We start from the raw sequence: 24616 nt of genomic DNA, 5'->3' as shown, positions 1-24616 counted from the left end.
TTTTAAAAAATCATTGTTTTGAAGTGTCATCTTTTCTTATTCTACACAACAACAAACCATTTCTCTATCAGATTTTAACTAGGACAAAAGATGGATTTTATGCAACAATGGACAATGACCAGCTCAGTGGTCAGACCCAGAAGCTCCAAAGCACTTCCCAAAGCCAAACTTGCACCAAAAAAAGGTTATGGTCACTGTTTGGTAGTCTGCTGCCAGTTTGATTCACTATAGCTTTCTGAATCCCAGCAAAACTATTACATCTGAAAAGTATGCTTGGCAAATCAATGAGATGCACAGAAAACTGCAACATATGCAACCAGCATTGGTCAACACAAAGGGCCCATTCTTCTAGAAGACAATGCCCGACTGCACGTTGCAAAACCAGTGCTTCAAAAGTTGAACAAATTGGGCTACGAAGTTTTGCCTGATCTGCCACATTCACCTGACCTCTTGCCAAGTGACTACCACTTCTTCAAGCACCTTGAAACTTTTTAAAGGGAAAACGTTTCCACAACTAGCTGGATGCAGAAAATGCTTTCCAAGAGTTTGCTGAATTCCGAAGCACAGATTTTTATGCTACAGGAATAAACAAACTTATTTCTCGTTGGCAAAAATGTGTTGAAGGTAATGGTTCCTATTTTGATTTATAAAGGTGTGTTTGAGCCTAGTTATAATTATTTAAAATTCATGGTATGAAACAACAATTACTTTAGCACCAACCTAATAAATATTAAAAGAAAAGCATTAGCCCATGCCTATTAGGAAACATACCAAAGTACTGAAGTGTTCATCACTAGGTTTTAGAATTGTGGATTTTTGTTTCCTTTTTCCCCCTCCAAGACTTTTAAAATAAGCATACCTACTTCTATAATTAAAGCAATTTTTATAAAGACTGGAAGAAGACATACCTTTTTTTTTCTTTTGAGACAGGGTCTCTGTCAGTCAGGCTGCAATGCAATGGTAAAATCGTAGCTCACTGCAGCCTTGACCTCCTGAGCTCAATCAAGCCTCCTGCCTCAGCCTCCTGAGTAGCTAGGATTATAGATACATACCATCATGCCCAGCTAACTTTTTGTAGAGACAGGGTCTTGCTATGTTGCCCAGGCTGGTCTCTAACTCCTGGGCTCAAGCAATTCTCTTGCCCTGGAATCCCAAAGTGCTGGGATTACAGGTGTGAGTCACCACAGCCGGCCCATACCTAAATTTTTAATAGTAGCTAACAGTACCTGAACTATGGTTGATTTTTATTTTCTTCTTTATATACTTTTTTGCTTTCCAAATGTTCTACAATGTGCAGTGAGTTGAGTATAGTGACTAAGAGCATAGACTTTGGGTTCAAATCTTGGCTCTGCCATGTATCAGCTGTGTAAATTTAGGAAACTTTCTTAATTTATTTAAATTTGAGTTTCCTGTTTATGAAGCGAGGCTAGTATCTACCTCATTGGCTTAGATTAAGGATTACCTGAGATTAGAATTCTAAGTGAAGCAATTAGTATGCTGTCTGATCTGTATACTGCCACTATAATTTATATACTTTTTTCAAAAAAGGAATGATAAACATTTATTTCTCTTGAGAATCTGAAGTATCTCACAGAAAACATGAATTTTCTATCAACTCCTTTTCTTTTTTTTTTTTTTAAATAAAGATGGGGTTTGACCATGTTGGTGAGGCTGGTCTTGAACTCCCGACCTCAGGTGATCCGCCCACCTTGGCCTCCAAAGTGCTTGACAAGTGTGAGTCACCGCGCCCGGCCTCAACTCCTATTTTTAATGAAAAGTAACTGGCAGTACGTTTAGTAGTAAAACTTTGACAAATAGAAACTATTATTTATTGCATTATTACATTTCTTTTTGGTTTGATTGCCAGGAAGAGCCAAACAAGTGGTCCAGTTTTGTCAATAATATAGGACTTTAGGACCTGGAAAGCTGTGTTACCCTTTGAAATCCATCCTTCTATCTCATCTCTATCTTTTCCAAGCTTAAATTTTTTTTTTTTTTTTTTTTTTTTGGGATGGAGTCTTGCTCTGTTGCCCACGCTGGAGTGCAGTGGCACGATCTCAGCTCACTGCAGCCTCTGCCACCTGGGTTCCAGCAATTCTCCTGCCTTAGCCTCCTGGGTAGCTGGGTTTACATGCACATGCCACCATACCAGGCTAATTTTTGTATTTTAGTAGAGATGGGGCTCACGGTCACCAGGTTGGCCAGGCTGGTCTCGAACTCCTAACCTCAGGTGATCCACCCACCTCAGCCTTCCAAAGTGCTAGGATTACAGGCATGAGCTACCATGCCTGGCGCTGATCCTAAATTTTTTAATTAATTTAAAAATATTTCTTAGACTCTATCTGAAGTTATTTACGAAAATAGGCAGATTGTATGCACACAAACAAAAGTAAATTAATGTCTTACTATCTCCCATTGGTCCAGGTATCTCAAAGTGTGGTCCAAGGAATACCTATACCAAAATCACCTAGGAGTGTTTTTAGAAGTAGATACTGGAAACACCTACTAAGTCAGAATCTCTGGGAATGAAGCCCAGGAATCTGTCTTTTAACAAACTCTCGAGGGACTTTTATACTTACTAAACTTTAAGAATCCCTTGGCTGGGCACGGTGGCTCACACCTGTAATCCCAGCACTCTGGGAGGCCGAGGTGGGCGGATCACAAGGGCAAGAGACCGAGACCATCCTGGCCACCATGGTGAAAGCCCATCTTTACTAAAAATACAAAAATTAGCTGGGCATGGTGGTGCACGCCTGTAGTCCCAGCTACTTGGGAGGCTGAGGCAGGAAAATCGCTTGAACCTGGAAGGTGGAGGTTGCAGTGATTTGAGATTGCACCACTGCACTCCAGCCTGGCGACAGAGCAAGACTCCATCTCAAAAAAAAAAAAGAAAAAGAAAAGAAAAAAGAATCCCCATACTGTACCATAAGCTTTTTATATCGCTGTGCCTGGCATGCAGGATATAGTCATGTACCGCATAACAACATTTCGGTCAACAAACTACATATAGGACAGTGGTCCCACAAAATTATAATGAAGCTAAAAAATTCCTGACATCATAGCCACTGTAACGTTGTAGCACAGCACATTATCTTTTCTATGTTTAGATACATGAATGCTTATCATCATGTTACAATTGCCTCTTCAGTACAGTAACATGGTTTGTAGTCTAGAAGCAAGAGGCTATACCATACAACCTAGGTGTGCAGTAGGTAATACCATCTAGGTTTGTATGAGTATATTCTACAGTGTTCGCATGACAACGAAAAGCCTAATGATGCATTTCTCAGAACATATTCGCATCGTTAAGTGATGCATGACTGTATATTCAATTATGCTTATTTACTGAATGGATTAATGGTATCACTTGAGGTATGAAGAAACGTTATTTGAGAACTCCGAAAATCAAAATATTCTACAAAAATGTAAGGCATTGCCATTTTTTGTTTAGAATGCCTCCTCGTAATCAACCTCTTAGCACCATTTAACGTTGTTGACCACTTTCTCCTTAAAACACAATATTCTCCTGGCTTTTGAGACACCAGTTTCTCCTGGTTTTCTTCTACCTCAAGGGCCTCTCCTCCTTAGCCTCCTTCCTGGCTGTTTCTCTGCTGACTCTGACCCTGGCCTCCTTCTCTTCTCTAAGAGTCCTCATCGATGGCATTAAACACCATCTATGTGCCAGATACTTCCAAATCTGTATTTTTAGAGCTGACCTCTCCCTAAAACTCCAGACTTATACATACAGCTACCTATTTGACACCTCCACAGAGATGTCTAGAGACATATTTGTTGTTTGCATTCTTGTGTGTGGTCTTTTTTCCTGTCTAATATTAGAATTTCCTTTCAGAGTTTAGGGAGTATCACACCACATGAGAGGCTGCTTCTCATTTGAGAAATCTAAAATGCCAGGTATTTGTTTTCCCAACACTCTGAAGAGCTAGCCCCATGCCTTGGCTTAGTCAATCAGATGCACCCATGGGGGACTCTGAATAGTTAGCTAATTATACACACACACACAAAAACAAAGCAGTGAGGAATTAATTCTGCAGGTGCTAGTGGCTGAATCCAGTATTCTGAGGTAGCCACAGCAGTGTCCTCACCAGACAGATTCTGCAGTAAGATTATAAGTTCCTAGCCTTCCTATGTAACGGCCCATTTTCTGAGCTTGGTAAACTTAACTTTCCTGCATATTATGTAAGATAGCAAATATTCTTTTTTTTTGAGACAGGGTCTCACTCTCTTGCCCAGGCTGGAGTGCAGTGGCACGATCTCGGCTTACTGGAACCTCCACCTCTTGGGTTCAAGCGATCCTCCTGCCTTAGCCTCCCTAGTAGCTGAGACCAAGGCACATGCCTCCATGCTCAGCTAATTTTTGTATTTTTAATAGAGACAGGGTTTCACCATGTTGGCCAGGTTGTAAACTCTTGAGCTTAGGTAATCCACCTGCCTTAGCCTCCCAAATTGCTAGGATTACAGGCATGAGCCACTGCTCCCAGCCAAATATTGTTTCAATAAGCAGCTTTTCTGCTTAAATCAGCCACAGTTGGTTTCTATTGCTTGCAGAACTCTGACTAATAACAACAATGTTTAATAGGTTCCTCAGTATGTAATACAGCCATTAGAAATCTTAATTACTGACAAATCTACTCTTCTCCCAGTTTTTCCCTTCTCAGTAAACTACCATTTATCCAACTGCTCAGGTCAAAAGTCCTAGGCAATTATCTTTGATGTCACTCTTTCCCTTATTCCCCCAATGCAATCAGTTAGAAAATTCAATAAACTCTACCTCTAAAACCTGTCCCAAATGCATCCACTTCTCTCCATTAATTACTATTATCCTAGTCTAAGCTATTGTGTCCTACCTAGACTCTTGCCTCTCCCTACAACATATTCTCCATACAGCAGCCCAGGATATTTAAAAAATACAAAGGAGACTATGTCACCTTCCTGCCTAAGCCTTCAATGGCTCTTCCCACTGAACTTAAAATCCAAACTCCTTTCCCTGACTTAACAAAGGCCTATGTGGTCTGCTTCTTGCCTATGTCTCAGATTTCCTCTCCTGATAGTCTCCTGCTATGGTACAGCCACACTGGACTTCTTCACGGGCCTTGAACATTTTCCCAATGACCTCAACATGGGTAGCTCCTCCCTTTAGGTCTCAGCTTAATATTCATTTGTTCAGAGAGGTCTTCTCTGATGACCCAATCTACAGTATCAACTCATCAGACCAAACTAGTTTAATTCTCTGCACAGCACTTGCTATCTAATAATATTTTAAGAGCACAATTCTTGGCTTTTCACTACAATCTCCCTACCAATTTACAAATCTGTAATGTGTGTTGTTATTGTCAGCAACAACATTCATTCAAAATATTTTTGAGGATTGTTACTATTGTTAACAACAATAAAAACATACATTATAGATGAGTAAACTGCCGTTTAGCAAAGCTAAGTTGCCCAAAGTCACACAAGTAGGTTGTCTTAAACTCCTGATCTCCCACCTCAGCCTCCCCACATGTGGGATTACAGGCTGGAGCCACCAAGCCCAGCACTGGTAATCTGTGATAGAGCTATGATTCAAACCCAAGCCTTTTGACCCTGAAGCCTGACCTCTGAAATGCTGCCCCCAATCTACTCAAATCTTGACTTCCCGTTAACACCCAGCTCAGGTCATAACCCTCCATAAAGCCTTCCCTAACTATTTCATCTAAAATGAAATAGCTCTCACACTCTGGATGTTGTAGGGAAAAAAAAAAAAAAGAAAGAAAATAGCACCAATGATATGTTTTCACATATTCTATTGATTACCTCTGCTGTCATAGCATTAGTTATTATTTCACATTATCTGATTATAACTTAAGTGATCAGCAACTCAGGTTGCCCCTTAAGTAAAAGCCACTTAGAGACTGTTCTATTGTACAGATTAGTGATTAAATTTTTAGTTTAATATTACCTTAAAAAAAAAAAGTAGTTATTTCAGAGGCTAAAGAAGTATGAACTGGCTTATTATTCTACCATTTCCCCACAGACTTTTAAGCTACTCCAATGGCGCCTTTAATTGGGCTATATATCCTCAGAAGTCACTAAATGTCTGAAATTTTTATGTTCTTCCAGTTGCTGTTAATTCATTCTTTTCAGTTGTGATCATCTCTATTTTCCCCTAACCCTGTGACTGCTTCTCAGTTTCTATTCCTTCATCTAATGCAGCTGCTTCTCACTGGTGATATTTCAGTTTAGGGCAGGAATCAGCAAACTGTAGCTCACAGGCCAAATCCAACCCGCCATTTATTTTTATAAAGTTTTATTGGAATGCAGCCACACTCATTTGTTTAGTATTATCTATGGCTGCTTTTGCACTATAACAGTAGCATTGAATAGTTGCAACAGAGAACATGTGGCCCACAAAGCCTCAAATATTTACCATCTAGCCCTTTACATTTGTGAAACCATAGTTTAGAGGAAACACAACTGAAACCCAGAAGGGTGAAGTGACTTGTCCAAGATCCCATAACTGGTAAGTGGCAGGGGGAGAACTATTACATTCATTTATATGGACTTTATAAATTCTGAAAGTCATGGAACCTTACAGCAGTTTCTCTCTACATCTCCGTAGGCTTCTCTGAGACTTTAGTAGTCTGCAGTACTCGATGGTACTGTAGTCTTTGGTAATCTGCAGGTGAGTCCTCAAGAACATTGGATATTTTGTTGGAGGAGACAAGAACAAGAACATTGGCTTTAGGAGCCTCCCAACTAATACTATACAGAATCTGACTATGCAAGAATCCAACTTAATTACCTAAAAGAACCAGACAGATAACAGAAGTGAATAAATCAGTCTAAAATATAACATAATATAACAGAGAGTGAAAAAGCCTTGGCCAAAAACTCAATACTGTAAAACCAAACAAACATAGCTGCAGACAAGAATAGGATTTGGCATCAAGCAACCAATTTCTATCCCTGGCCTATGTTACCAATTTCTGTAAATCTTAAAAAGCCAAAAGGTAGGCTGGGCACAGTGGCTCATGCCTGTAATCCCAGCACTTTGGGAGGCCAAGGCGGGCACATCACCTGAAGTCAGGAGTTCAAGACCAGCCTGGCCAACATGGTGACACACTGTCTCTACTAAAAATACAAAAATTAGCCAGGTATGGTTGGCAGATGCCTGTAATCCCAGCTACTAGGGAGGCTGAGGCAGGAGAATAGCTTGAACCCAAGAGGCAGAGGTTGCAGTGGGCTGAGATTATGCCATTGCACTCCAGCCTGGGGGACAAGAACGAGACTTTGTCTCAAAAAACAAACCAAAAGGTAAATTCCTAGCCTTCAAATAACAAATTTTAAAAAGAAAAACAAAAACAAAAACTGATTTGTTCTTTGATTAAAGTTTTTTTTTTTTTTTTTTTTTTTTTTTTTGAGACGGAGTTTCGCTCTTGATACCCAGGCTGGAGTGCAATGGCGCGATCTCGGCTCACCGCAACCTCCGCCTCCTGGGTTCAGGCAATTCTCCTGCCTCAGCCTCCTGAGTAGCTGGGATTACAGGCACGCGCCACCGTGCCCAGCTAATTTTTTGTATTAGTAGAGACGGGGTTTCACCATGTTGACCATGATGGTCTCGATCTCTTGACCTCGTGATCCACCCGCCTCGGCCTCCCAAAGTGCTGGGATTACAGGCTTGAGCCACCGCGCCCGGCCTGATTAAAGTTTTAAGAATAAAGTATCAAATAAAACAAACCACTTGAATAAAACCTTATCCCCAGGTAGCCTTACCTTCCACAACATACACCTTAGTCAAAGGAAAGTCAATACTCTTTGCCATTACTTCAATTTCTTCTTTAAGCTTTCCCTCAGGCAGAGGTGTGAATTTGTCAAATAAAGGAGCAATATAATCAGCATAGATTGTGACAAGAACCTGAAAAGTAAATGTCAGAACAACATATGAACTTTCTTAAAGAAAAACTATTTTTTATTATACAGATTAAATTATATTAAAACAATTATGTTAACCTCAAACTTGAGAACAAGGAACTCACTTGCTCTGGTATTCCCAGGCCCAAACAGTACCAGATAGTAAGAGCACAATATCTGTCTGATGAATTAAATTGAAATGAGTAGTCTGATAAAAGAGTAAACCCTATGAATTTTATTTTAGAGGATAATGCTACTAACAGTGATTAAGATCTTTAGGTGGTAATACATAGTCCTTTTAGAACTATCTTGGGTATTTCTGATGCTTCATGAGCCAATCATAACACGAAGTTCTGCCTTTTAGCATAATCACATAATCACATTAGACCTGAAGTCTTTCCTAAAAAAGATTTAGTAGAACTTGACTGTGTGCTGTTACTTGGTTGGCTTGTCAGCTTAATTACCTGTAGTTCATAATTGTACACTGTCGTTGAAAAAGCACTTCTTTAAGCATTTTTAGAGCATTTTCTCTGCTCTTTTTCCTTTTCCTTTAATTTGCCATATAGTAGATACCTGTAAATCCAACTAGCACCCATTTTCTGATCTTGATCCCATCAGTGGAAAATGAAACAATGAGCATTATGTAATTCAGATTAAAATAAACCTCAGGTTGGGCGTGGTGTCACACACCTGTAGTCCCAGCTACTCAGGAAGCTGAGGCAGGAAGATTGCTTGAGCCCAGGAGTTTGAGGCTGCCATGTACTATGATTATGCCTATGAAATAGCTACTGTACACCAGCCTGGGAAACATAGGGAGGCTCTATCTCTAAAAAAATAAAATAAACATCATCAGTGGAGTTGAAGAGCCGATAGATAATTTCTGGGGGCACTGAACAGACCATTTTGGGTTTTTTTCATTTGGGATTTTTAAAAATTATTATTTAATGGGCCAGGCACAGTGGCTTATGCCTGTAATCCCAGCACTTTGGGAGGCTGAGGCAGGCAGATCACGAAGTCAGAAGATTGAGACCATCCTGGCTAACATGGTGAAACTTCGTCTCCACTAAAAATAAAAAAAATTAGCAGGGCATGGTGGCACGCGCCTGTAGTCCCAGCTACTCAGGAGGCTGAGGCAGGATAATCACTTGAACCCAGGAGAGGGAGGTTGCAATGAGCCAAGATCGAGCCACTGCACTCCAGCCTGGAGACAGAGTGAGACTCTGTCACACACAAAAAAATTATTATTATTTGTAGTGAGAGACTCTCACTATGTTACCCAGGCTGGTCTTAAACTCTTGGGCTTAAGCAATCTTCCCACCTCAGCTTCCCAAAGTACTGGGATTCTTGACATAATTTAATTTTAGCTGACAAGCCAACTAAGAAACAGCACACAGTCAAGTTCTACTAATTCTTTTTTAGGAAAGACTTCAGGTCTATTGTGATTACACTAAAAGGCAGAACTGCATGTTATGATTGGCTCATGAAGCATCAGAAATCCCCAAGACAGTTCTAAAAGGACTATGTACTACCACCTAGAGATCTTAATCACTGTGCCTGGCCCTGAACAGACCATTCTGACTGTATTGTAGCGTTTGTGTTGTGAAGCACTTTAGTATACGGGAAAGAGAAGAGGAATAGAAGATGTGAGGAAGGGAAAATGAGGGGGAAAGAGTAAGGGGGAAAAGGAAAGGAGAAGGAAGAGACGGAGGCATAGGTGGCAGCTGGGGAGACGGAGACAAGGGAGAAGAAAAGGAAGAAGAATGGGTAAAGATGGACAAGGAAGGGGCAAAGAAGGGAGATAGTTAAGGGGGAAGGGAAAGGCAGGAGAAGGGAAGCAGAAGAAAGCCAGTTAAGTGTATGCTTTCTTTCTCTGGTCCCTCTTAAATCTCATTTCTCTTCAAAATAGCCATGATTTTAGTCAGTGGAGGTCAGTCAATAGTTGTTAAATTATCACACTTAGTTATTTTGGTGTCAGCTCACAAATGCACAACCCAAAATTGCCTGACAGCTGAATCATTAAAAGTGACTAACAACTAGTTTCTATGATCTGTAAGAGTTAGCATAAGGGAAGAAAATTTATGGTCAGTCACCACTCCTGTTTCTATAATCAAAAGCAGAAACTATGGGGGAAATGTATATGAGCACCTATTTATATTTCAGCTGCTTCTTAAGAACTGTTTACATGCCAATGAAGATTAAATTATAGTAATCTCACCAAGGAACTTTTTTTTAAAAGAAAATGAAATAAAGATTTTACTCACCAAAGACACAACTAATGTGAACAGCCAGGCATAAATAAAAAAATAGTCACCCCCAATTTTAATAATGTAAAGTAGAAGTGAAGACACAGGCAACAAAATACACTGAGTCACAACAAATTTCTTGATTGCATCTTTCATGAAGAACCCCAAAGTCTGCAAAAAGAAAACATTACCACAGAAACTGAGAAACTGGTTTTGCTTTTAAAATAACTGATAAGTAAATACAAAGCATACATCATTTTTTATTTTTTGTTTTTTATTTTTAGACAGAGTCTTGCTCTGTGGCCAGGCTGGAGTGCAGTGGTACCATCTCTGCTCACTGCAATCTCCACCTCCCGAGTTCAAGTGATTCTCCCACCTCAGCCTCCTGAGTAGCTGGGACTACAGGCACACACTACCACACCCAGCTAATTTTTGTTTTATTAGTAAAGACGGGGTTTTGCTGGGATGGTCTTGATCTCCTGACCTCAAGTGATCTGCCCACCTCAGCCTACCAAAGTGCTGGGATTACAGGTGTCTCAAAAAAAAAAAAAAATAGGCAATGATAAATGTATTGCATTTTACAGTATAAAATTCATTTAAACATTATTAGCTGAGGATGAGTGCAGTGGCTCACAACTGTAATCCCAGCACTTTGGGAGGCCTAGATGGGAGGATTGCTTGAGGCCAGTAGTTCCAGACCAGCCTGGGCAACATAGTGAGACCCTGGCACTACTGAAAAAAAAAAAAAAATTAACCCAGTGTAGGATAATGCATCTATAGTCCCAAATACTAGGGAGGCTGAGGCAGGAGGATCGCTTGAGTCTGGAAGGTTGTGGCTACAGTGAGCCATGATCCTGCCATTGCACTCCAGACTCGGTGAAAGAACGAGACCCTATCGCAAACAAACAAATGATGATTAGTGGCTGAAAAACAATAGATATTAGTGCTAAAAGAGTTTATAACATAAATTTCTCTTTTTTTTTTTTTTTTTTTTTTTTAGAGGCAGGGTCTAGTTCTGTTGCCCAGGTTGGAGTACAGTGGCACAATGATGGCTCACTGTAGCCTCAACCTCCTGGGCTCAAGCAATCCTCCTGCTTCATCATTCCGAGTAGCTGGGACTACAGGTGCACACCACCACAACTGGCTAACTTTGAGAACTGTTTCATAGAGATGAAGTCTCACTATATTGCCCAAGCTGGTCTTGAACTTCTGAGCTCAAGTGATCCTGCCTAAGCCTCCCAAAGTGTTGGGATTACAGGTGTGAGCCACTGTACCCAGTCAAGACTTTCAACTATGATCTTTACCATATCTGTAGTTCCCTTTTTTGTCAATTCATACTCTGAAATAGTAAATTATGTTTAAATTATTAACAATACAGGATAAAAGCACAGAAGTTTTTCACATTTAAAAGGGAACATTTGTATCCTTTATTATACCTGTTGATTGAAACCATGTTTTTCTTCTATCACAAAAGTATTATAAAGACTCCATGGCAAACCAGTCAATGCACTGAAAAGTGTAGCCAACAGCAGAAACACGAGGGACTGAGTGATCTAAGCAAACAAACAAACAAAAAAAAATCCAGTTTTTATGAACTACTAGCAAACAAATCAACAAGTATTTGCTGAGCACTTACTTACTATATCCCAAGTTATACTATTATAGTAACTATACTAAGTTGTAACTATACCAAGTTATATTAATATAGTAATTATGGGATATAGTAAGTTACTATGTGGGATATATATAGTAAACTTACTATATCCCACAGTTACTATATTACTCACTATGCTTGAGTCTATGCATAAAACAAGGTCTGAAACATCATCGCTGCCTTCAAAAGAGTTTACTTTTGAGAGAAGTAAAAGAGAAACAAAACAATTCCTTTTTTATTACACAGGCATTATATGAAAGGTACCTTAAATCATATAGACAAATCCCTAAGATAGAAAGAGCCTGGATTCTTGGCTTACCACATGGAAAAAAGTCACGTGATAACTAAAAATATTCACACTGGACCATAAGTGATTGAGAAATAAACCACTGCAAATAAGCTCCTGAAATTCCGGGATTTGTTATAGTAACTAGTGTTATGCCAATACAGCATGGGCAACCAAGGACTATGCAGACAGAGAAGCAAATCTAACAATGGCAGAAGCCAAAAAATTAACTTTAGTATAAAGCCTGCCAAGCCAAAAGAAATACCATGACAAATATTTGCTAATAAATCATATACCTCATATTCTGGTCCAAAGCCAGCATAACCACAGAACCGTCCAGAAAGTCTCCAGAGATAAGGTATTCCTCCAAAGAGAAGAATAAGCTATAAAACAAAGCATACTTTGATCACATTTGAACAGTACTAGAAACTATCATATGAGAGAGCAAGGTATTAAAAAAAGAAAGGACAAAATAATCATCTTTCTATTAAAACAACAAAAAAAAGAGGCCAGTATGGTGGCTCATGCCTATAATCCCAGCATTTTGGGAGACTGAGGCAGGAGGATCATCTCAGGCCAGGAATTCAAGACCAGCCCAGCTACTTAAGGGGCTGAGGTGAGAGGATCACCTGAGCCCAGGAGGTCAAGCTGCAGTGGGCCATGATCACGCCACTGCACTCCAGCAAGGGAATGAAGCGAGACCCTGTCTCAAATAAAATAAGATAAGATAACAAAATAAAATAATTTTTTGAAAAACATACCTATTTCACATTTAGCATAAATTATGCATTTAGATGAGTACAAACCATTGAGATACTAAATTTAGGCAGTTAAAATAACACTATATATGGATGAATTGTATGGTATGTGAATCATATGGTAGATGAATTATCTCAATAAAGCTGTTCTAAAACAAAAAAACAAACACTTTTGTCAAGAGACCACAACAAAATCAGAAACTAAACTTAGAAAGGTTAAACAGGGCCGGGCGTGGTGGTTCACACCTGTAATCCCAGCACTTTAGGAGGCCAAGGTGGGCGAATCACAAGGTCAGGAGTTCGAGACCAGCCTGGCCAATATGATGAAACCCTGTCTCTACTAAAAACACAAAAATTAGCCAGGTGAGGTGGCATGTGCCTGTAGTACCAGCTACTCAGGAGGCTGAAGCAGGAGAATCACTTGAAACTGGAAGGCGGAGGTTGCAGTGAGCCGAGATCATGCCACTGCACTCCAGCCTGGGTGACAGAGTGAGACTCCATCTAAAAAAAAAGAAAAGTGAAAGAGCCAGAGTGGTAGCATATGCCTGTAATCTCAGCACTTAGGGAGGCCAAGGCAGGCAGATTGCCTGTGCTCAGGAATTTGAGACCAGCCTGGACACAAGGTGAAACCCTGTCTCTATAAGAAATACAAAAATTAGCTGGTTATGGTGGCACGATCCTGTGGTCCCAGCAACTCTGAGGAGCTGAGGCAGGAGGATCACTTGAGCCTGGGAAGTTGAGGCTGCAGTGAGCCATGATCATGCCTGCACTCCAGCCTGGGTGACAGAATGAGACCCTGTCTCCAAAAAAAAAAAAAAACCAACTTGTTCAAAATCCAACAGCTAATGAGTGATAGAAAAGGAATTTGAACCACATTAATATGGCTCCATAATTGTCTTTTCTGTGAAAGAAAACAGTCTTCTTCCATCAGGACAAATCATAGAAGTAGAGAGTCATGTCCATTTACTAAATTAGGGAACAGAATGGGATTATCTGTGTCTTTGCTGGGTCAGGAAAAGGTGAGGTAGGGGACCAGGGTTTCACAGGAGTGGGCTCTTACTCAGCACCACCCTTTGTCTTGGTCTTGGGCAGATAAAGTGAACACAGACATTCACCAAATAACCAGGACATGAGGAACTAGGAAGCAGCTCAAAATTTGAAAAGAATGCATGCTTATGAAATTCTACTGCCCAAAACAGATACAAGTTTGTGGAACTCATTTTGTCAGGAGGAATCAATTTATTTTTTTTCTCTATAGGATATGAGCTTAGGAACACAATGATCACATTCCTTGACTTGAAGCACAATATTCCCATTGGTTCAGACACAGTTTGAAGCACAATATTCTTGAAGCACAATAGACTTGAACACATAGACTTGAACACATAGACTTGAAGCACAATATTCCCATTGGTTCAAATCCCTTAGGGTTTGAAGGGTTAGATACTATAATATTTCATGTGTATCTTCCCAATCTAATTCCCATTTTCATATATGTATCTACAAATAATATAGGGATTTATGTATGTATGCTTTTAAAGACTGTATATAAATGACTTCATATTGTATCAGTCTGCGATTTGCTTTTTTTGTTGTTGTTGAGACAGTCTTGCTCTGTCACCCAGGCTGGAGCAAAGTGATGCAATCTCAGCTCACTGCAACCTCTGCCTCCCAGGTTCAAGAGATTCTCCTGCCTCAGCCTCCTGAGTAGCTGGGACCATAGGCACCTGCCACCACACCTGGCCAATTTTTGTATTTCTAGTAGAAACAGTGCTTCACCATGTTGGCTAGGATGGTCTCGATCTCCTGACCTCGTGATCCAGCCGCCTTGGCCTCCCAAAGTGCTGGGATTACAGGCGTGAGCCACCATTTTTTTTTTTTTTTTTTTGATACAGTCTCACTCTGTTGCCCAGGCTGAACTGCAGTGACGCGATCTCAGCTCACTGCAACCTCCACCTCCCAGATTCAAGCGATTCTCCTCACTCAGCCTCCTAGGTAACTGGGAATACAGGTGCGTGCCACCATGCCCAGCTAATTTTTTTGTTGTTGTTATATTTTTAGTAGAGATGGGGTTTCGTCATGTTGGCCAGGCTGGTCTCGAACTCCTGACCTCAGGTGATCCACCTGCCTTGGCCTCCCAAATTGCTGGGATAATAGCATGAGCCACCACGCCCAGCCTGTTTTTTATACTCTACATTTTCTTAGATCCATCTATGGTAGACTTCATTTGGTATTATCAGCATATTTCCTAAGGTGTTTTTAACAAACTATACCCCCATCAGCAGTACTCTAGTGTTTCTGATTTCCCACAATCTCACCCACACTTTATACTATCCAACTTTTAGACTGTTACCAGTACACTGGATTGGTTTAATATCAAGAGTGTCAAATATGGTCTCTGGTCAGCAGCAACAGCATCTGGGAATTTCTTAAAAATGCAAAGTCTTAGGCCCTATCCCAGATGTACCAATCAGAAGCTGGAAGTGGGGCCCAGAAGTTTCTAGGTAAATCTGATGTATGCTAAAGTTTGAAAATCATTGCTTTAATAAATTTTTTTTTTTTTTTTTTTTTTTAAGAGAAGGAGTCTCACTCTATCACCAGGGATGGAGAGCAGTGGAATGACCACAGCTCACTGTATTTTTGAACTCCTGGGTTCAAAGGATCTTCACACATCAGCCTCCCAAGGAGCTAGGACTACAGCAGGTGTGCATCACCATACTTGGCTAATTTAAATTTTTTGTACAGATGGGGTCTCTGGTCTCAAACAATTCTCTCACTGTGGCCTCCCAAAGGGCTGCACTCAGTCCCAGTAAATTGCTTTTCAAAAGGCTCCCCTAACATTACTCTAGGTGTTTCCACTTTTCTACAACTAACTCAGACATAAACCTTGTTTTCCTAAAAGACATGCTTTGGTACCACTCTGACATATGCTCTAGTTGTTGATCTAATTGACCTGGGATGGTATTTATTTTCGTTTTTTGAGACAGTCTCGCACTGTCGCCTGGGCTGGAGTGCAGTGATCTCGGCTCACTGCAACCTCCACCTCCCAGGTTTAAGTGATTCTCCTGCCTCGGCCTCCCAAGTAGCTGGGATTACAGGCGCCCGCCACCACTCCCAGCTAATTTTTTGTATTTTTAGTAGAGATAAGGTTTCACTATGTTGGCCAGGCTAGTCTTGAATGCCTGACCTCGTAACCGCCTTGGCCTCCCAAAGTGCTGAGATTATAGGCATATAAGCCACCATGCCCAGCCAGGATGGTATTTCAGCCGATTCCTAATACTAAAAACTAATGTAGAATTAAGGATTTATAATGCTTTTAGTGAAAGGTTAGAACAATTATTATTAAAAGTCCAATGTTTAAATAAGCATCAAGGGTAGTTTTAATATGAATTTTGAATAATCTATAAATGTATTTGAAAATTGATACTTCAAACAGTGTTTAGTTTCTTTTGGGGACCAAAAAACAAAGCATGGTGAACTGTACAATTTCTCCATGTTGACAATTTCACCAAGCATGCTCCCAGGGTTGTTCTATGGCAAAATTATTGATCCCAGAAAAAATAATTCTAGTGCTTTGACATACATTATTTTACTACATTCTTTTTTTTTTGAGACAAGATCTCACTCTGTCACCAGGCTGGGGTGCAGTGGTGCGATCACAGCTCACTGCAGCCTTGCTCTCCTCGGCTCAAGCAACCCTCCCACCTCATGTCTCAAGTAGCTGGGACTGCAGGTGTGCACCACCACACTTGGCTAATTTTCTAAAAATTTTTTTCCAGAGATGGGGTATCACTGTGTTTCCCAGGCAGGTCTCAAACATCTGGGCTCAAGTGATCCTCCCACCTGAGCTTCTCAAAGTGCTGTGATTACAGGCTTGAGCCACTGTGCCTGGCTTCACTACTACAGTCTTGAAAAGCAGGCAGGGAAAAGGGTATAATCATCTCTATTTAATAAACGAGGCAACTGAAACTCTAACTGAGAGGTCACTCTGAGAGGTTAAAGTAACTTGGCCAAAGAAACCCAATGACTAAGTACTTCCTATGCATTGAGCTTCATTTACATTACCTCACTCAGTCCCTGCCACAAACCATACAAGGTATGACTTAATATGCATCCCCTTCTCATTTTATTTTTATTTATTTTTGAGATGGAGTCTCACTCTGTCACCCAGGCTGGAGTACAGTGATGCAATGTCAGCTCACTGAAGCTTCCGCCTCCTGGATTCAAGTGATTCTCGTGTCTCAGCCTCCTGAGTAGCTGGGATTACAGGCTTGTGCCAACACACCCGGCTAATTTTTGTATTTTTAGTAGAGACGGGGTTTCAACATGTTGGTCAGGCTGGTCTCAAACTCCTGACCTCAGGTGATCTGCCCACCTGGACTATCAAAGTGCTGGGAATACAGGCGTGAGCCACTGCACCTGGCCCACGTCTCATTTTAAAGATGAGAAAACTTAGGCTCAAGAAGGTGAAAATGCTCACATAGAAACATGCAAAAATTAGAGAAGCAACAATTTAAACTTTTCAACTCTGCCCTACTCTGCTCCCCAGCCATTCCATTTCTTCAGTGGACCCTTCACAAACATCTGTGAGATATTAGAGAAGGTGTCTCAGAGAGGATGGACATTTTCTGTCCGGGTGTACTGTGATATTTGTGTGAACAGTGGCAACCATATCTGGACACACAAGGACTCTGTTTAGGTTCCCTCAGGTAGAAAATACCACGGCAACAACAACAACAACAAAAAGTCAAAGCTAATCTTTTAACTTGATGTCTGTGACCAAAACATACAAACCTATTCATTTTAACCAACACGAAACAGAAATTAATGAACTTGTTTCCAAACAAAACAAGGTTTCAAAGTTACCCAAAATGTTTTTCGTGCAAAGGGTAAGTGCAGCCACAAAATCCCCAGAGATAAATTTAGCACGTTGATGTTGCAGGCTTTAGAGTTTCAAGAATGGTTTTTACAATGTCATTTTAAAGACTCAGAAGAGCAGAGTCTGAAACCCAGCTCTCCCACGTATTAGCATGTCCCTTGGCCATTAAACATGGAAGCCCTTTAATTTATCCAAGCCTTTGCTTCCTCATCCATAAAAAGGCAATAATAATGCCTATCCTTTCTACTTCATTGTTGTAAACATCAAACAATAAATATAAGAACTATGTATGAAGTGAAAATCATGATGACTATTAACTATTACCGTTCCCAACCTTAGCCCATCAGTACTGCTTCCAGTTTGAGTCACAGTACATTACAAAGCTCTCACTTTATATACGTATTCTCCCTATTTCTGTCATCTCCTGGAACAAACAGCCATTTCTATGGTCACCAACCCATTACCCAGCTATCTTTCCTGGCACTATTTGCCAGGGACAAGCAAGGAGATTGAAAATGCTTTTCCTATCATTTGACTATGGCCCTGTAGCGGGGGGAAGTCAAAGAACTTCCAAGAAACAAACATTAGAAAAAGCATAGAGTCTACCTCATCTATTTGCCTTGTCATTATTAAACCAAAATTCAGACATTTCAGAGATGAAGAAAATATGGGAGCTATTAATCAGTATAGAACAAGAACTCTGAGTATTACTTCTTTAGGCAGTGTTGCAAGCTGTTCAACAATTCCTCCAGGGCCGGGCACAGTGGCTCACTTCTGTAATCCCAACACTTTGGAGGCCAAGGTGGGTGGATCACGACGTCAAGAGATCAAGACCATCCTGGCCAACATGGTGAAACCCCGTCTCTACTAAAAATACAAAAATTAACTGGGCGTGGTGGTAGGCGCCTATAATCCCAGCTACTTGGGAGGCTGAGGCAGAAGAATTACTTGAACCTAGAAGGCGGAGGTTGCAGTGAGCTGAGATGGTGCCACTGCACTCCAACCTGGTGACAGAACGAGATTCCATCTCAAAAAAAAAGAGAAAGAAAAAAAATTCCTCTGGAACTGGTGAAACAGAAGGTGAAATGTCAGTTGATAAAACAGCAAAACTCAGCTATCAGACATTGATTGCAGAAAGGAGAACCAAATATACTAACCAAGCAATGGAGGGAAAACATGCAAAATATTAAATCAAGTTTGGACGCAGCTAGCTCTTGGGGAGAATAATATATTTAAGATCTTGGATATGCTTAATGTATTTTTTTAAAGTTACTATAATTCTTTTTTGAGCCTCCATTAGTCTTTTTTGGACCAAGGCCCTCATATAAATAGATAAGTAAACTCTCTTGCATCTATTAAAAAAAAAAAAGTGTCTAAATTAACCACCTCTACTTCCATCTGTCTCTGAAGGATGATTTTGTACTTGTGACCTGTCCCTAACAGAAGAAATGCTCAGATAAATTAACTAAAGTCAAGTCAATATTGAAAAGATTACTTAATAGCAATAGCTGTGTATCCTCAAAGCTAATGAGATTTTGTTTTCCAAATCATTTATTAATTTTTCTAAATACCAAAATTTAACTCTTCTAGAAGCATTGCCATTTTACATCACCTTGAAGAAATAAGTGCAGTTTCTAATAATTTGAATCTAATCACACTAGTCTTATTATTCCATACTTGTCAAGAAAAATTTTGTGATGAGCTAGAGAATTCTGCCATCATTTAACACAGCTACATAAAGCCAGTTTCTTTAACTCATGAAACAATAATGGTAGCTGATCATAATTATTTTAAATTTAGGAATCTTTCTCTTAGTGGTACTAGTGGATCTAAAAGTTCTAGAGAAATGATGATGATGATGATGATCAGGATGATAAAAATAATAATAGTGGCAGGGCACAATGGCTCATGACTATAATACCAGCATTTTGGGAGGTCAAGGCAAGAGGATTGTTTGAGCCCAGGAGTCTGAGACCAGCCTGGGGAACACAGGGAGACCTTGTTTCTACATTTTCAAAAAGGGGAAGAGGTGGCTCATGCCTGTAATCCCAGCACCTTGGGAGGCTGAAGCAAGAGGACTGCTTGAGCCCAGGACTCTGAGACAAACCTTGTCTCTACAAAAAATAAAAAAATTAGCTGGGTGTGATGATGTATGCCTGTGGTCCCAGCTACTTGGGAGGCTGAGTTAGGAGGATTGCTTGAGCCCAGGAGATCAAGGCTGCAGTGAGCTGTGACTGTGCCACAGCACTCCAGTCTAGGCAATAGAGAGAGATCCTGTCTCAAGGCAAAAAAAAAGAAAAAAGAAAAAAATTAGCCAGGCATGATGGCAGGCACCTGTGGTCTCAGCTACTTAGGAAGCTGAGGTGGATCACCCAAGCCTGGGAGGGCCAGGCTGCAGTGAGTCATGATGGCATGACGGCCACAGTATACTCCAGCCTGGGTGAAAGAGCAAGAGACTGTCTCAAAATAATAATAATAATAATAATAATGACCAGCACTTATGAAATACTTACAGTGGACCATGCACTGTTATAAGCATCTTTTATATATTGTCATTTAATCCTCTCAAAACCACTACAGATAAGGAACCATTATTACCACACCACTTTTACAGATAAGAAAACAGGCTACCTATGCAACAATCTTGCATGTTCTTCACATGTACCCCAAAACCTAAAATGCAATAAAAAAAAAAAAGATGGAAAAAAAAAAAAAACAGGCACAGAAATGCTGAGTGAGTTGCTTGAGGTCATACAACTGGTGTGGTGGAGCTGAGATTTAAACTCAAGCTGCCGGAGCTCAGAGGCTGCTCTTAACCTCTATATTATGTACTTTCCATTTTTCTAGGGGGTGGGGAAAAAATCTTTTTTTATGTATAAAGCACAGATATACATACATACAGTACTGAAACAAATATACAACATATCTATGGTATTAAAATTTCATGGAAGGGGCAATTAGGAAAAAATATGTCCAAAATGGCTGCAAGGGGATGGGAAGGAAACCACCAAAAAAAAAAAAAAAAAAAAGAAAATTGCTCTATATTATACAGCCTCTCTTCTTTTAATATGAGGGTAAGACTGGCCCTTTGTTTTGCTAAGTAAAATGTCCTGTCATTATTCCATTCAATAAATAGGAACTATGTGCTTATTACATGCCAGGCACTAGGCATAAAATGATGAACAAGACTTTAAAGTACTATTTCTTTTTTGTTTGTTTTTGTTTCTGAGACAGAGTCTAGCTCTGTCGCCCAGGCTGGAATGCAGTGGCACAATTTTGGCTCACTGCAATCTCTGCTTCTTGGGGTCGAGCAATTCTCTGCCTCAGTCAGCCTCCTGAGTAGCTGGGATTATAGGCACCCACCGCCAAGCCCTGCTAATTTTTGTATTTTTAGTAGAGACAGGATTTTACCATCTTGGCCAGGCTGGTCTTGAACTTCCGAGCTCGTTATTCACCCAACTCAGCCTCCCAAAGTGCTAGGATTACAGACATGAGTCACCATGCCTGGCAAAGTACTATTTCTTTAAGGAACTACCAGTTTGCCAATTAAACAGTCAAATTAGGCCAGGCACAATGGCTCATGCCTGTAATCCCACCACTTTGAGAGGCCAAGGTGAGCAGATCACTTGAGCTCAGGAGTTTGAGACCAGCCCAAGCAACATGAGGAGACCCTGACTCTACAAAAAATACAAAAATTAGCCAGGTATGGTGGCATGCAACTGTAGTCCCAGCTACTAGGGAGGCTAAGGTGGGAGGATCATTTGAGCCCAGGAAGAAGAGGTTGCAATGAGCCAAGTTCACACTACTGTACTTCAGCCTGGGTGATTGTGCCGGAAAAAAAAAAAAACACAGGCAAATTCAACACAATATGATAAGTACTCTGGCAGGAATAATGATAGGATGTTACCCTACCCACATATGTCAGGCAGGGAAGTTTCATATAGTTGCTTAGAAGACATGACATCTCAGCTGCATTCTAATGGAAGAAGATCTTTTTCCTACTTGACCTTAGGGTAATGGTTCCCATATTCCATAGTTTTCAACTGATTAAGCAGTTATGTTTCTGTCTTTTTTGCTCCACAGAGATGACTATCAGTAACAAAGGTTAAGAAAGCATTCTGGACTTGCAAGTGTGGTGCCCTCTTTTGTGCTACAAAAATGTGAAAATGAAAGCAACCATTACAAAGTATTAAACAATTTGACAGACTGTCTCTCCAAAAAGTAAGTTACTCACAGTGCCTTCAATCTCTGAATAGAGTCCTGACCAGAAGCTGAAAGTGCTTTTATCCAGTTGATACAGTCGAGATTTCTCAAATGTTTCAGAATCCATGATCTGTCCTAACTCTGGTGGTACATGAGTTGTTGTTTTATATATCCTTCTCTGAAATATTTTGAAGAAAACACTTTAGTGAAACAGTTGATTGTTTATTACAATAGTCATTTATGATCGAACACTGTAAGGTTTATAGCTTGTCACTTACTCCTGTTGAATTTACTTTATACCTACACCAATATCACACTTGATCAAGTACATTGACCACTGAAATGACTGATGCAGGAAAATAAAAGCAGAACAAGAGAACCTGAGGTTAGCTGACTAGTAAAACTAAAATCAGGGTTGTCATCACACTTCAGTTTGTATATGTAGACCAAAGTTGTAACATCACAACTTTGTAACATGTACTACTCATTCTGGGTATTACATACTTCCTCTACTACATAATAGAGAAAACAAATTCATGGAAAGGAGAAGCACACATGCTAACCATGAGTATGAACAAATATTGAGGCTGCTCAGTAAATTCGGTCCTAAAAGCCGGAAACTTGAGGAGCACCACATAGAAACATATCAGGTCTGCGAGAAAAGACCAACTTTTAGCCAGATGCATTGGGTCACGCCTGTAATCCCAGCACTTTGTGAGCCCAGGAATTTGAGATCGGCCTGAGCAGTGTGGTAAAACCCTGTCTCTACAAAAAATACAAAAATTAGCAGACTGTGGTGGTGTGCACCTGTGGTCCCAGCTACTTGGGAGGCGGAGGTGAGAGGATCACCTGAACCCAGGAGACAGAGGTTGCAGTGGGCCCAGATCGTGCCACAGCACTACACCCTGGATGACACTCTGTGTCTTAAAAAAAAAAAAGGAGAAAGACCAACTTTCACATTATACTAAATTCTAAAAGGTAAGGGTAATTGCAGCCCAGGAAATATAATACAGGGAATGGATACCAAACAAAATAATGGGCCACTACAATATGCTTTCCTTATATATTGTTTTGTGCCAATAAAAGCTGAGGACAGGTTGAGAACGGTGGCTCACGCCTGTAATCCCAGCACTTTGGGAGGTTGAGGTGGGAGGATCACTTGAGCCCAGGAACTCCAGACCAGCCCCGGCAACATCTCTACAAAAAAAATCCAAAAATTAGCTGGGCACTGTGGCCCACGCCTGTGGTTCTAGCTACTCAGAAGGCTGAGGTGGGCTGGGCGCGGTGGCTCACACCTGTAATCTCAGCACTTTGGGAGGCCAAGGCAGGTGGATCACCTGAGGTCAGAAGTTCGAGACCAGCCTGGCCAACGTGGTGAAACCCTGTCTCTACTAAAAACGGAAAAATTAGCCGGGTGTGGTGGCATGCACCTGTAATCCCAGCTATTCAGGAGGCTGAGAATCGCTTGAACCCAGGAGGTGGAAGTTGCAGTGAGCCGAGATCACACCCCTGCACACCAGCCTGGGCGACAGAGTAAGACTCCGTTTCAAAAAAAAAGGTTGAGGTGGAAAGGTTGCATGAGCCCACAAGTTTGAGGCTGCTGTAAGCTATGATGGTGCTACTGTGCTCCAGCCTGGGTGGCAGAGTGAGCCTCTGTCTCTAAATAAAATAAAGATTCCATCTGGGCCAACATGGTGAAACCCCATCTCTACTAAAAATACAAAAATTAGCTGGGCGTGGTGGCACGTGCCTGTAATCCCAGCTATTAGGGATGCTGAACCAGGAAAATCACCTGAACCCGAGAGGCAGAGGTTGCAGTGAGTTGAGATTGAGCCACTGCACTTCAGCCTGGTGACAGAGTGAGACTCTGTCTTAAATAAATAAAGATTAAAAACAAATAAATAAAAGTTCAGGTCTCTAATCCATACTTATCTCCAGTAAATTAAGTAACTTTCACTTTCTATTTTACCATTTTAATATTTTAAACAAAAAAATGAAGATAATTTTATTTAAAATTATATATATATATTTTCTTTTCCTTTTTTTTTTTTCTTGGAGATGGAGTTTTGCTCTTGTGGCCCAGGCTGGAGTGCAGTGGTGCGATCTTGGCTCAAGAGATTCTCCTGCCTCAGCCTCCCAAATAGCTGGGACTACAGGTGTGCGCCACCACCCTGGCTAATTTTTCTATTTTTAGTAGAGATGAAGTTTCACTATGTTGGCCAGGCTGGTCTCGAACTCCTGACCTCAGGTGATCCGCCCGCCTCGGCCTCCCAAAGTGCTGGGATTACAGGCATGAGCCACGCGAGCATGGCCTGGCCCGATAAATATATATATATATATACACACACACACACACACATATACATACATATATATATACATATATATTTTTTTCAGCATAAACAATATATGCACTTTAAGGAGAAACAAGAGTGCAGGTTGTTGGAAGGATTGCAAAATCCTACGGTTAGGCATGATTACATAAATGTCATGAGGAAGCTGGGTTTCTAAATTCTTTTGAAGGCTTATTCCAAAGATAAAGGAGGCCAAGTCTGGGCCCAAGGATCTCAAGGAAGATGTAGGGCGGGCACAAGAGCCCAAGCATTCCTCCAGGCCCTAACGGGATCGACTCATATGATAACGTTACTGAAAACTTCCTGGACGCACCAAGATCCCCCTCAAAGC

At 40.7% G+C, this 24616-nt stretch overlaps 1 protein-coding gene across 3 annotated transcripts in view; it reads right to left on the bottom strand.

Moving 5' to 3' along the window:
* Positions 1–24616, bottom strand: part of ZMPSTE24 (zinc metallopeptidase STE24) — a 52990-nt gene that overhangs the window by 27894 nt on the left and 480 nt on the right. For 2 of the 3 annotated variants that reach the window (XM_012439103.2, XM_012439102.2), the window contains exons 2-6: positions 21963–22109; positions 12388–12474; positions 11588–11704; positions 10170–10322; positions 7771–7912 (exon numbers count right to left, since the gene is read on the bottom strand). In XM_012439103.2, coding sequence (XP_012294526.1) covers positions 7771–7912; positions 10170–10322; positions 11588–11704; positions 12388–12474; positions 21963–22109 — 646 coding nt within the window. The remainder of the gene's footprint in view (positions 1–7770; positions 7913–10169; positions 10323–11587; positions 11705–12387; positions 12475–21962; positions 22110–24616) is intronic. The other variant, XM_012439104.2, reaches the window with a different exon arrangement.

Source organism: Aotus nancymaae, unplaced genomic scaffold, assembly GCF_030222135.1.
Source record: "Aotus nancymaae isolate 86718 unplaced genomic scaffold, 86718_ANA_hifiasm-v0.15.2.pri h1tg000007l, whole genome shotgun sequence".
NCBI classification, from domain to species: domain Eukaryota; kingdom Metazoa; phylum Chordata; class Mammalia; order Primates; family Aotidae; genus Aotus; species Aotus nancymaae.
The sequence above is the reverse complement of the archived record's forward strand: the minus strand, read 5'-3'. Positions and strand labels throughout refer to the sequence as shown.